Genomic DNA, 13,770 nt, shown 5'->3' with positions numbered 1-13,770 from the left:
GCAGCAATTTAATCCTTATTTTTCCACCCAAAAAAAACCGGAAAAATTGGAATTTTTTTCCCACCAGCAGCAAGTAAATCCTAAATTTTCCACTCAAAAAAAAAAGGGAAAAATCCGAATTTTTCCCCCCAGCAGCAGCAATTTAATCCTTATTTTTCCACCCCAAAAAACTGGGAAAAAATCGGAATTTTTAAATTTCCCCCCAGCAGCATTTAAATCTTAATTTTTCCACCCAAAAAACCCAGAAAAAAACGGAAATTTTTTTCCCCCAGCAGCGACTAAATCCTGATTTTTCCACCCAAAAAAACTTGATTTTTTTGCCTCCATCAGCAATTAAATCCTCATTTTTCCACCCAAAAAAACCGGAAACAGCAGAATATTTTTTCCCTCCAGCAGCAGTTTAATCCTAATTTTTCCACCCAAAAAAAAGGGAAAAGTGGAATTTTTTTTCCCTCCAGCAGCAATAAAATCTTAATTTTTCCACCCAAAAAAAATGGGAAAAAGAGGAATTTTTTCCCTGAAAATTGGGAATTTCCAGCATTTCCAGCTTTGACTAAACCTTTAGTTTTTAATCTCATTTTCCCCGAAAATAAAAACAAACCCAAAGCCCCAAAATCCTGGATTTCCTCTCTTTTTTCCCGGATTTTTCTGGGATATTTCCGGGATATTTCCGGGATTTTTTCCGGGATTTTTTCCGGGATTTTTCCGAGATTTTTTCCGGGATTTCACAGTCAGAACTATCGGGGAAAAAAAAAATAATAAAACCCAAAAACGGCGATTTTGAATTTTTTTTTTAGGATTTTTCTCTTTAAATAACCCGAAATCAGAATCCAATGGAAGAATGAACAGATAAATATTTATTTTTTTCCAATTTTTCCTCTTTTTTCCCAAATTTTTTTGGGAATTCCGAGTCCTTCAGGTGACGTTGAGCTGAATTTGCTATTTTTCTTTTTAGGATTTTTCTCTTTAAATACCCCGAAATCAGCAGAATCCAACAGGGGAACGAACAGATAAATAGAATTTTTTCCAATATTTCTCTTTTTTCTCCATTTCCCCAAATTTTTTGGGGAATTCCGAGTCCTTCAGGCGACGTTGAGCTGCATTTGCTTTTTTTCTTTTTGGGATTTTTCTCTTCCAATACTCTGGAATCAGCAGAAAGCAATAGGGGAATGAACAGATAAATATTTAAATTTTTTCCGATTATTTTTTTCCCCATTTTCTCCATTTTTTTGAGAATTCCGAGTCTCTCAGTCGAGTTGAGTTCTCCCAGATTATTCTTTTTTTCGGAATATTCTCTTTAAATACCCCAAAATCAGCAGAATCCAATGGGATGGACAAACACAGAAATATTAATTTTTTTCTGATGTATTTTTTCCCCATTTTCCCCAATTTTTTCCCGGGAATTCTGAGTCCCTCAGGTGATGTTGACCTGCTCAGGTTATATTCATTTTTCGGAATATTCTCTTGAAATAACCCAAAATCAGCAGAATCCAATGGGATGGACAAACAGATAAATATTTCATATTTTTCTCTTTTTTTTCCCATTTTCCCCATTTTTTTGGGAATTTCAAGTCTCTCAGGTGACGTTGAGTTGTCCCAGATTATACTTTTTTCAAGGATTTTTCTCTTTAAATAACCCGAAATCAGCAGAATCCAATGGGATGGACAAACACAGAAATATTCTTTTTCCGATATTTCTCTTTTTTCCCTTTTTCCCCATTTTTTGGGGAATTCCGAGTCCCTCAGGCAGCGCTGAGCTGGAGTTGCTTCTTTTCCTTTTAGGATTTTTCTCTTTAAATAACCCGAAATCAGCACAATCCAATAGGGGAAAGAACACATAAATACTAATTTCTTTCCAATGGTTTTTTCCCATTTTCCTTATTTTTTTCGGGAATTCCGAGTCCCTCAGGCGTAGTGCAGCTTCCCCAGGATTATTTATTTTTAGGATTTTTCTCTTTAAATAAGCTGGAATCAGCAGGATCCGGTGGGGAAGGAGCAGAAAAATATTTCTTTTTTCCGACGTGATTCTTTTTCCCTTTTTCCCCAATTTTCTTGGGAATTCCGAGTCTCTGAATTGACGTTGAGTTGCTCCAGATTATTCTTTTTTTTGGAATATTCTCTTTAAATAACCCAAAATCAGCAGGAACCGATGGAGTGACAAACACATAAATATGCTTTTTTCCGACATTTCTCTTTTTTCCCATTTTCCCTGTTTTTTCCCTCATTCTGAGTCCCTCAGGCGGCGTGCAGCTGGATTTGCTTCCTTTCTTTTTAGGATTTTTCTCTTTAAATACCCCAAAATCAGCAGAATCCAATGGAGTGACAAACACATAAATATTCTTTTTCCCGATATTTCTCTTTTTTTCCCATTTTTCCCATTTTTTCCATCATTCCCAGTCCTTCAGGCTCTGCGCAGCTGGATTTGCTTTTTGGAGCTGGACTTGCTTCCTTCAGGATTTTTTTCTTTAAATAACCCAAAATCAGCAGAATCCAATGGGATAACAAACACATAAATATTCTTTTTTCCAATATTTCTCTTTTTCGCATTTCCCCCTTTTTTTTTTTGGGAATTCCGAGTCCCTCAGGCGCTGTGCAGCTGCATTTGCTTCCTTTCCTTTTAGGATTTTTCTCTTTAAATAACCCGAAATCAGCAGAAACGGATGGGATGGACAAACACATAAATATTCTTTTTTCCGACATTTCTCTTTTTTCCCTTTTCCCCCAAATTTTTTGGGAATTCCGAGTCCCTCAGGCTGAGTGCATCGCTCCTGCCTTGCCCTTGCTGGATTATTCATATTTAGGATTTTTCTCTTTAAATACTCTGAAATCAGCACAATCCAATGGGATGAACGAACACATAAATACTTATTTTTTTCCAATTTTTTTCCCATTTTCCCCAATATTTTCGGGAATCCCGAGTCCCTCAGGCCGCGTTCATTGCCCCCGCCTTGCCCTTGCTGGATTATTCATATTTAGGATTTTTCTCTTTAAATACTCTAAAATCAGCGCAATCCAATGGGATAACAAACACATAAATATTCTTTTTCCCGATATTTCTCTTTTTTCCCATTTTCCCCATTTTTTCGGGAATCCCGAGTCCCTCAGGCCGCGTTCATGGCCGCCGCCTTGCCCTTGCTGACCACCTTCTTCTCCTTGACGCGGCGGTTCTGGAACCAGATGGTCACTTGCCGCTCGGACAGGTTGGTGGCCGCGGAGATCCTGCGGCGCTTCTCTTTGGTGATGAATTTGCTGCTGCAATATTCCTTCTCCAGCTCCTTCAGCTGCAGCTTCGTGTACGGAACGCGCTTCTTGCGGCCGCGGCGGTACGAGGAACCCTCGGGCTGCAGGGGAACCACGTCTGGTTTGGGGGAAAAACGGGGGAAATTGGTTAAAATGGTAGGGAGGGAGAGGGGAAAGTGGAATAATCAGAAATAAATCAGAATAAATCAGAAATAAATGGGAATAAATGGGAGGAACGCGCTTCTTCCTGCCGCGGCGGTACGAGGAACCCTCGGGCTGGAGAGGAACCACGTCTGGGTTTTGGGGAAAAATGGGGGAAATTGGTTAAAGGGGTGGGGAAAAATAAATTGGAATAAATCACAAATAAATGGGAATAAATCTGAATAAATGGGAGAAAATGGGAGGAAAATAAATGGGAGGAACGCGCTTCTTCCTGCCGCGGCGGTACGAGGAACCCTCGGGCTGCAGGGGAACCACGTCTGGTTTGGGGGAAAAATCAGGGAAATTGGTTAAAATGGTAGGGAGGGAGAGAAATAATCGAAAATAAATCAGAATAGATTGCAATATTCCTTCTCCAGCTCCTTCAGCTGCAGCTTCGTGTACGGAACTTGCTTCTTGCGGCCGCGGCGGTACGAGGAACCCTCGGGTTGGAGAGGAACCACGTCTGGTTTGGGGGAAAAATAGGGGAAATTGGTTAATGGGGTACGGAGGGAGGGGGGAAAGTGATATAATTGAAAATAAATTGGAATAAATGGGAATAAATGGGGATAAATGGGAATAAATGGGAGGAAAATAAATGGGAGGAACTCGCTTCTTGCGGCCGCGGCGGTACGAGGAACCCTCGGGCTGCAGGGGAACCACGTCTGGTTTGGGGGAAAAACGGGGGAAATTGGTTAAAATGGTGGGAGGGAGAGAAATAATCAGAAATAAATCAGAAATAAATTGGAATAAATCAGGAATAAATGGGAATAAATGGGAGAAAATGGGAGAAAATGGGAGGAAAATAAATGGGAGGAACTCGCTTCTTCCTGCCGCGGCGGTACGAGGAACCCTCGGGTTGGAGAGGAACCACGTCTGGGTTTTGGGGGAAAAACGGGGGAAATTGGTTAAAGGGGTGGGGAGGGAGAGAAATAATCAAAAATAAATTGGAATAAATGGGAATAAATCAAAATAAACAGAGAGAGAATGGGAGAAAATGGGAGAAGAATTGGAGAAAATGGGAATAAAGCAAAATAAACAGAGATAGAATGGGAGAAAATGGGATAAAATGGGAATAAAGGGAAATAGAAATGGATAAACAGAGATAAAGAGAGATGATAAACAGAGATAAACAGATAAAATGGGATAGAAATGGGAAAAATCAAAATAACCAGAGATAGAATGGGAGAAAATGGGAGAAAAATGGGAGAAAATGGGAGAAAAATGGGAGAAAATGGGAGAAGAATGGGAACAAAGCAAAATAAACAGAAAGAAAATAGGGTAGAATGGGAATAAAGCAAACTAAACAGAGGTAGAAATGGGTAAACCTAGGAAAACCGAGATAAACCGAGTAAAATGGGATAGAAATGGGGAAAAAATCAAAATAAACGGAGATGGAATGGGATAAAATGGGAGAAAAAGGGGAATAAAGTGAAATAAACAGAGAGAAAACGGGATAGAAATGGGACAGAATGGGAATAAAGCAAAATAGAGACAGAAATGGATGAAATGGGGAGAAATGGGTTCAAATGGGTTAAAATGGGATAAAATGGGAATAAAGGGAAATGAACAGGGATCAAATGGGATAGAAATGGAAAAAAATCAAAATAAACAGAGATAGAAATGGATGAAATGGGAATAAAGCCACATAAAGAGAGATGGAAATGGATAAACAGATAAAGAGATAAAAAGAGGTGAAGAGATGAACAGAGATAAGCAGGGAAAAGGTGAAAATGGAGAAAACATGGGGAAACCTACAGGAAAAATGGAGAAAAACTGAGGAAAATGGAGAAAAAAAAATTGAGAAAAAATTGAGAAAAAATGGGGAAAAAATGCAGAAAAAATGGGGGGAAATGGAGAAAAAATTGAGGAAAAAATGGAGAAAATGGGGAAAAAATGGAGAAAAAATGGAGAAAAAATGGAGAAAAAATGGAGAAAAAATGGAGAAAAAATGGAGAAAAAAAGGAGAAAAAATGGAGAAAAAATGGAGAAAATGGAGAAAAAATGGAGAAAAAATGGAGAAAAAATGGAGAAAAATGGAAATGGAAGAAGGAAATAGGGAATTGCTGCATCTGCCCGTGGGAGATGAGGATTTTGGGGGAGAATTTGGGGGGAAAAAAAGGGAAAAAAGAGGAGAAAAGGGGGGAAAAAATAGGGGAAAAAATGGAGAAAAAGGAGAGGAAAATGAGGGAAAAATGGGCGAAAAAGGGAAAAAAGGAGAGGAGAAAGAAAGAGGAAAAAAAGGTGAAAAAAAAAGGGAGAAAAGAGCAGAAAAAGAGGAAAAAAAGCAGCGAAAGCAGCCGGAGGAGGAGTTGGGAACAGAAATATTCCGAATATTGGGAAAAAACCCAAAACAAATCTTTTCCCTTCCAAGAGCAACAAAAACCCCAAATTCTGCCCGAGGCTGCGGCTGATCAAAGAAACCCAAAAAATCCACTTTTTTGGGCCAAAATTTTCGGGTTTTCCCCTTTTTTCTCCCTTTTTTCCTCATTCCTTTCTCTCCTCCCATTTTCCTTTTTTTTTTTTTCCCCCGAGGAGGAAAACCCCAAAGGCGATCCGGGAACCCCAAAAACCCCAAAAATAATCCCAAATTCCCCAAATGCAACCCCAATAACCCAAATTCCAAATGCAACCCCAAAAACCCCAAAAAAATCCCAAATTCCCCAAATGCAACCCCAAAAACCCCAAAAATAATCCCAAATTCCCCAAATGCAACCCCAAAAACCCCAAAAACCCAAAAAAATAATCCCAAATTCTCCAAATGCAACCCCAAAAACCCCAAAAACCCCAAAAAATCATCCCAAATTCCCCAAAACCAATCCAGGAACCCCAAAAACCCCAAAAATAATCCCAAATTCCCCAAATGCGATCCGGGAACCCCAAAAACGCCAAAAAATCATCCCAAATTCCCCAAAGGCAACCCCAAAAACCCCAAAAACCCCAAAAATAATCCCAAATTTGCCTTTTCTCTCCGAGATAAAATCTCGTTTCTTTGGGGTTTTTTGGGGAGAGGGAAGGGAAATTTGGGATTATTTCGGGGGGATTTTTTTGGGATTTTTGGGGGATTTTTTTGGGATTTTTGGGGGATTTTTGGGGGATTTTTGGGGTCGTTTTTTCCACCCCATTCCGGATTTTGGGATCGCTGAGGATTTTGGGATTCCGGAGGATTTTGGGGTGAAGCAAAACCCCAAACTCGTCACCGCCGAGGGAGGTGGAACTGCTAATTAAGCTGCCAGGTGTTAATTAGGGCGATTTGGGGCTTTTTTTGGGGTCTCGGATCCCCCGAATTCGGCGTCACCCCAAAAAAACCCCAAAATTCCTCTTCCCGGCGCCCCGAAAATGCCTGAAAAATCTAATTTTTGGTGCATTTTTGTGATGATAAAAGGGGGACAAAAAAGGGATATTCCTCCCTAAAAAAATCCCAAAATTCCCCTTCACATCACCCCAAAAAATCCCTGGAAAATCTCATTTTTGGTGCATTTCTGTGATGATAAAGGGGAATTAATAAAGAGATTTATCCTCCCCCCAAAAAACCAGAATTTCCCTTCCCATCGCCCCAAAAATCCCTGAAAAAATCTCATTTTTGGTGCATTTTAGTGGCGATAAAAGGCAATCAATAAAGGGATTTATCCTCCCTAAAAAAATCAGAATTCCCCTTCCCATCGCCCCAAAAAAAATCTGAAAAATCTCATTTTTGGTGCATTTCTGTGATGATAAAAGGGGGACAATAAAGGGATAGATCCTACCTAAAAAACCCTGAATTTCCCTTCCCGCCGCCCCAAAAATCCCTGAAAAATCTCATTTTTGGTGCATTTTTGTGCAGATAAAATGGGGACGATAAAGGGATATATCTTCCCAAAAAAACCCCACAGAATTTCCCTTCACATCACCCCAAAAAATCTCTGAAAAATCTCATTTTTGGTGCATTTCTGTGATGATAAAAGGGAATCAATAAAGGGATATATCCTCCCCCAAAAAAACAGAATTCCTCTTCCCGCCGCTCCAAAAATTCCCAAAAAATCTCATTTTGGGTGCATTTTTTGGCGATAAAAGGGAATCAATAAAGAGATATATCCTCCCCACAAAAAAAGTCAGAATTTCCCTTCCCATCGCCCCAAAAATTCCCCAAAAATCTCATTTTTTATGCATTTTCGTGGCGATCAAGGCGATTAACGAAGGGATTTGACCCAAAAAAACCCAAATTTCTTTTGGATTTTTCCTCCCTCGCTTTTCGGGGTTCCAGGATTTCCCAAAAATGGGATTTTTTGGGGTTTTTTTTCCTGCCAGGATTCCCCAAACCCGAACCTTTGTCACTTGTCACCTCCCGATCGTCACCGGCGATGATTTATGGTGACAATTCTCATCCGGATTTTTAATTGCTTTTTGTTATTATTTTACATTTCTCCTCCCCCGAGCATTTCCAGCTCACCACCTCTGGGTTTAAAGGAGTTTTATTTTCATTTTTTCTTCCCCTCGCTAATTCTCACCTCATCACCCTAATTTTAAATTATTTTTATTTTAATTTTTTTTTTCCCCTCGTCAATTCTCACCTCATCACCCTAATTTTAAATTATTTTTATTTTAATTTTTTTTTTCCTTGTCAATTCTCACCTCATCACCCCGATTTTTAAATTATTTTTATTTTAAATTTCCTCCTCCCTGCCAATTCATTTAAAAATTATTTTTATTTTAAATTTCCTCCCTCCTCACCAATTCATTTTAAATTCTTTTTATTTTAAATTTCCTCCCTCCTCGCCAATTCATTTAAAAATTATTTTTATTCTGAATTTCCCCCATCCCACCTCACCACCCTTATTTTTAAATTATTTTTATTTTTAATTTCCTCCCTCCTCACCAATTCAGTTAAAAATTATTTTTATTTTAAATTTCCCCCATCCCACCTCACCACCCTTATTTTCAAATTATTTTTATTTTAAATTTCCTCCCTCCTCCCCAATTCATTTAAAAATTATTTTTATTTTAAATTTCCCCCATCCCACCTCACCACCGCAATTTCCAAACCCATTTCCCCATTATTTCCATTATTTTCCCCATTTCCCCATTATTTCCATTTATTTCCTCCCCTATTTTCATTATTTGCATTATTTTTCCCCCAATTTCCAAACCCATTTCCCCCATTATTCCCATTATTTTTCCCACCTATATCCAACCCATTTCCCGATTATTTCCCCCTATTTTTAAACCCATTATTTCTATTATTTCCCCCCATTTTCAAACCCATTTCCCCATTATTTCCATTTATTTCCCCATTATTTTCCAACACATTTCCCAATTATTCCCATTATTTTTCCCCCCTATTTCCAAACCCATTTCCCCATTATTTTTTTCCTATTTCAAACCCATTTCCCCATTATTCCCACTATTTTTTCCCTATTTCCAAACCCATTTCCAGATCATTTTCCCCCTATTCCAAACCCATTTCCCAATTATTCCCATTATTTTTCAAACCCATTTCCCCATTATTTTTCCCCCTATTTCCAAACCCATTTCCCCCATTATTCCCATTATTTTTCCCCTTATTTTCCAAACCCATTTCCCCATTATTCTCCTTATTTTCCAACCCCATTCCCCCACTATTCCCATTATTTTTTCCCCTATTTCCAAACCCATTTCCCTATAATTCCCATTATTTTTCCCCCATTTTCCAACCCATTTCCCCATTATATTTTCCCTATTTCCAAACCCATTTCCCGATTATTCCCATTATTTTTCCCCCATTTCCAAACCCATTTCCCCATTATTTCCCATATTTTCCCCCCATTTTTAAACCCATTATTCCCATTATTTTTCAAACCCATTCCCCCATTATTTCTATTTATTTCCCCCCTATTTCCAAACCCATTTCCCCCATTATTCCCATTATTTTTCCCCTTATTTTCCCCCTTATTTTCAAACCCATTTCCGCATTATTTTCCAACCCCATTTCCCCATTATTTTCCTTATTTTCCAACCCCATTCCCCCACTATTCCCATTATTTTTTCCCCTATTTCCAAACCCATTTCCCTATAATTCCCATATTTTTCCCCCATTTTTAAACCCATTATTCCCATTATTTTTCAAACCCATTTCCCCATTATATTTTCCCTATTTCCAAACCCATTTCCCGATAATCCCCATTATTTTTTCCCCTATTCCAAACCCGTTTCCCTATAATTCCCATATTTTCCCCCCCTATTTCAAACCCATTTTCCCATTATTTTCCAAACCCATTTCCCCATTATTTTATTTTTTCCCCTATTTCCAAACCCATTTCCCCATTATTCCCATTATTTTTCAAACCCATTTCCCCATTATTTTTCCCCTATTCCAAACCCATTTCCCTATAATTCCCATTTTTTTCCCCCCATTTTTAAACCCATTATTCCCATTATTTTCCAACCCCATTTCCCCATTATTCCCATTATTTCCAAACCCATTTCCCGATTATTCCCATTATTTTTCAAACCCATTTCCCTATAATTCCCATTATTTCCCCCCATTTTTAAACCCATTTCCCCATTATTTTTTCCCCTATTTCCAACACCATTATTCCCATTATTTTTTCCCCTATTTCCAAACCCATTTCCCCATTATTTTCAAACCCATTTCCCTATAATTCCCATTATTTTTTCCCCTATTTCCAACCTCATTTCCCCATTATTCCCATTATTTTCCAACCCCATTTCCCCATTATTCCCACTATTTTCCAACCCCATTTCCCCATTATTTCCCATATTTATTTTCCCCCTCCCCGAGCTTCGCACAGCCGAGCCGCTCCGAACCGCCGCGGTGAGGCAAGAAAACCCCAAAAAAAAAACCCCAAAACACCAACCCAGGGCGGAGCAGCAGCAGCAGCAGCAGCAGCAGCCGAAAGGGGCGAATTAAAGAATTAAAGAGAATTAAAAAATGAAAGCACGAGGCGGCAGGATTGCCTCAGCCCGGCGTGCCTCAGCACATCGCCCCGCGCTCCGCGGGCCTTCCGGAGCTTTTGGGATTTCAGCGCGCCGCACCATCCCGGGGAAAGCCCGAAACCCTGGAGCGGCAGGGAGGGAGGGAGGGAGCGCGGAATTTGGGAATGTTCGGGGTGCGGAGTTGAGGGAAGAGTCGGAAAATGGGGAAATTGGGAATGTTTGGGGTGTTTGGGATATAGGGAATAGTCGGAAAATAGGGAATTAGGGAATATTTCGGGTGTTTGGGGTGCGTGGAGTATAGGGAATATTCCCAATATATGGAACATACTGAATATTCCGGATATATGGGACGTGTGGGGTGCATGAAATATAGGGAATATATGGAATTATGGAATATTCCGGGTGTTTGGGGTGCGTAGAATATAGGGAATATTCGGAATGTGTGGAATTATGGAATATTTCGGGTGTTTGGGGTGTGTGGAATATAGGGAATTATGGAATATTCCCAATATATGGGGTGTGTGGGGTGCGGGGAATATGGGGAATATTGGGAATATATGGAATTAGGGGATATTCCGGGTGTTTGGGGAGTGTGGAATATAGGGAATATCCCCAATATATGGGATATACTGAATATTCCCGATATATGGGGTGTGTGGGGTGCGTGGAATGTAGAGAATATTCTGAATATATGGGATGTGTGGGGTATGTGGAATATACCGAGTATTCCCAATATATGGGATATACTGAATATTCCCAATATATGGGATGTGTGGAGTAGGGCGGGAAGAAGAATAGATGGAATTATGGAATATATGGGATATTCTGGGTGTATGGGATAAGTGCAGTGTGTGGAATACACTGAATATATGGAATATGTGGAGTACAGGGAGTACACTGAATATTCCGGATATATGGAATATGTGGAGTACATGGAATATGTGGAGGATACGGAATGTAAGGAATATATTTAATATATTGGATATACAGAATATACGGAATACATTGAACGCATGGAATATATGGAGTATATGGAATATGTGGATTGTATTGAATATATGGGATATGTGGGTTATACTGAATATATGGAATATGTGGGATATGTGGAATAGATGGAATATAAAGATTATATCGAAGATATGGAATATGTGGAGTACTTGAATATGCAGAATATACAGAATCTATTGAAGAGACGGAATGTGTTGAGTACATTGAATATCTGGAATATATTGAATAAATGGGATAGATGGAGTAGGTGGGATATATTTAATAGATGGAATAGACGGAATATATTGAATAGATTGGATAGATGGAATATATTGAATAGATTGAATAGACGGGGTAGATGGAATATATTTAACAGATAGAATATATTTAATAGGTGGAACAGAAGGAGTATATTTAATAGATTGAATAAACAGAATATATTTAATAGATTGGATAGATGGAATAGATAGGATATATTCAATAGACTGAATAGACGGAATATATTGAATAGACTGAACAGACGGAATATATTCGATAGATGGGATAGACGGAATATATTTAATAGATCGAATAGATGGAATATATTTAATAGATTGGATAGACGGGATATATTTAATAGATGGGATAGATGGGATATATTTCATAGATTGGATAGACGGGATAGATGGAATATATGTAACAGATGGGATAGACAGAATATATTTAATAGATGGAATATATTTAACAGATCGGATAGATGGAATATATTTAATAGATGGAATATATTTAATAGATCGGATAGATGGAATATATTGAATAGATGGAATATATTCAATAGGTTGGACAGACAGAATATATTTAACAGATGGAACAGCTGGGCTACCCGGCCGAATCCCGCGCTCTGCCCGCCGCTCCCGCCTACCTGGGAAAGGTGATTTCCAGAGGTGCGCGGGCTGCGGCTGCTCCTTGGAGCAGTAAACCTGCCCGTCCCAGCCGTTGGGCAGCGCCCAGTGCTGGTAACCTTCCATGGGAAGCAAAGCCTCGTGCCGCGGCTCGGGGCCGAGCGCGGGGACCACCGACACGTCCAGGTAGCCCGGCACGGCCTGGTAGGAGCCCGAGAAGCCCGGGTAGAAGGCGAACTCCTTGGCGCGGCCCGGCAGCTCCTCGGCGGGCAGCTGCCCCGCGCCCTCGGGGTACTTCTCGGGGGGATGATAGGCGCACGCCTTCTGCTGCAGGTTGACGCCGTGCGACAGGCGACAGCCGTAGTATCCCCCGCCGAACGGGTAGCCGTAGCCCAGCGCGGCGCCGGGCGCGGCTCCGGAGGGACACTGGCGGCCCGGCTCGGCGGCGCCCAGCTCGGCGTACGAAGCTCCCTGCGCGGCGGGCGGCGGCGCGGCCAGCGCGGCGTGGGGCAGCATGTCCCGGCACGGCTTGTCCCGCGGCGACTCCTCGCAGCGACAGCCCAGCGCCTCGGGCCAGCGCGGGGGGAGCCCCAGCGGAGCCGTCATGTCATGCCGAGCCGCGCCGGGCCGCGCCGGGCGGAGCCGAGCCGGGCTGGGCTGAGCCGAGCCGAGCCGGGGAGAGCAGAGCCGAGTTCAGCCGAGCCGAACCGAACTGAGCCGGGCCGGGGAGAGCAGAACCGAGCCGAGCCGGATGGAGCAGAGCCGAGCTGAGCCGGGTAGAGTAGAGCAGAGCAGAGCCGAGTCGAGCCGAACCGAGCCGGGCCGGGCTGAGCCGAGCCGGGTGGAGCAGAGCCGAGCCGGGGAGAGCAGAACCGAGCTGAGCTGGGTAGAGCAGAGCAGAGCCGAGCCGGGGAGAGCAGAGCTGGGCTGAGCCGAGCCGAGTGGAGCAGAGCAGAGCCGAGCCGGGTCGAGCCGCGCTGAGCCGGGGAGAGCAGAGCCGAACCGAACCGAGCCGGGCTGAGCCGAGCCGGGGAGAGCAGAGCCGAGCCGAGTGTAGCCCCGCCGAGCCGAGCCGAGGCGGGTAGAGCAGAGCCGAATTCAGCCGAGCCGAGCCGAGTAGAGCAGAGCAGAGTTCAGCCGAGCAGAGCCGAGCCGAGCCGAACCGAGCTCAACCCAGCCGAGCCGAACTCAGCCCAGCCGAGCCGAGCCGAGCCGAGCCGGGCCAAGCTCAACCCAGCCGAGCCGAGCCGAGCTCAGCCCAGCCCAGCCGAGCCGCGCCGAGCCGCCTCCTCCTCCTCCTCCTCCTCCTCTTCCTCCTCCTCTCCTCTCCTTCCTCCACCTCCTGCTGCTGCCGACCTGGCCGCCGCCTCTCCTCCTCCTCCTCTCCTCCTCTCCTCCCCTCCGCTCTCTCCGCTCTCTCCGCGGCCGCGGGAAGCTCCGCGCCGCCCCGCGCCCCCCCAACATATCAGCGCGCACCGCGCATGCGCCGCCGCCCCGCCTTAAGACCTCCGCCGAGGCCACGCCCACCGCGCCCCGCCAGGCCACGCCCCCC

The 13,770-nt window shown here is 42.7% G+C and overlaps 1 protein-coding gene across 1 annotated transcript; it reads right to left on the bottom strand.

Moving 5' to 3' along the window:
* Nucleotides 1-2,938: 2,938 nt before the first annotated feature.
* LOC146422111 (homeobox protein Hox-C13-like) lies at nt 2,939-12,933 on the bottom strand. Its single transcript, XM_085046725.1, has 2 exons — nt 12,239-12,933; nt 2,939-3,358 (listed from the first exon to the last, which is right to left on the bottom strand). The coding sequence occupies exons 1-2, from the start codon at nt 12,822-12,824 to the stop codon at nt 3,102-3,104; spliced, it is 843 nt and encodes a 280-aa protein (XP_084902851.1). The 5' UTR covers nt 12,825-12,933; the 3' UTR covers nt 2,939-3,101.
* Between the last annotated feature and the right edge of the window lie 837 nt (nt 12,934-13,770).

This window comes from Lichenostomus cassidix, unplaced genomic scaffold (genome assembly GCF_008360975.1).
Source record: "Lichenostomus cassidix isolate B80296 unplaced genomic scaffold, HeHo_3.0 HiC_scaffold_874, whole genome shotgun sequence".
In the NCBI taxonomy this organism is placed as follows: domain Eukaryota; kingdom Metazoa; phylum Chordata; class Aves; order Passeriformes; family Meliphagidae; genus Lichenostomus; species Lichenostomus cassidix.
Note: the sequence above shows the minus strand (reverse complement) of the source record. Positions and strands in the feature narration are given on the sequence as shown.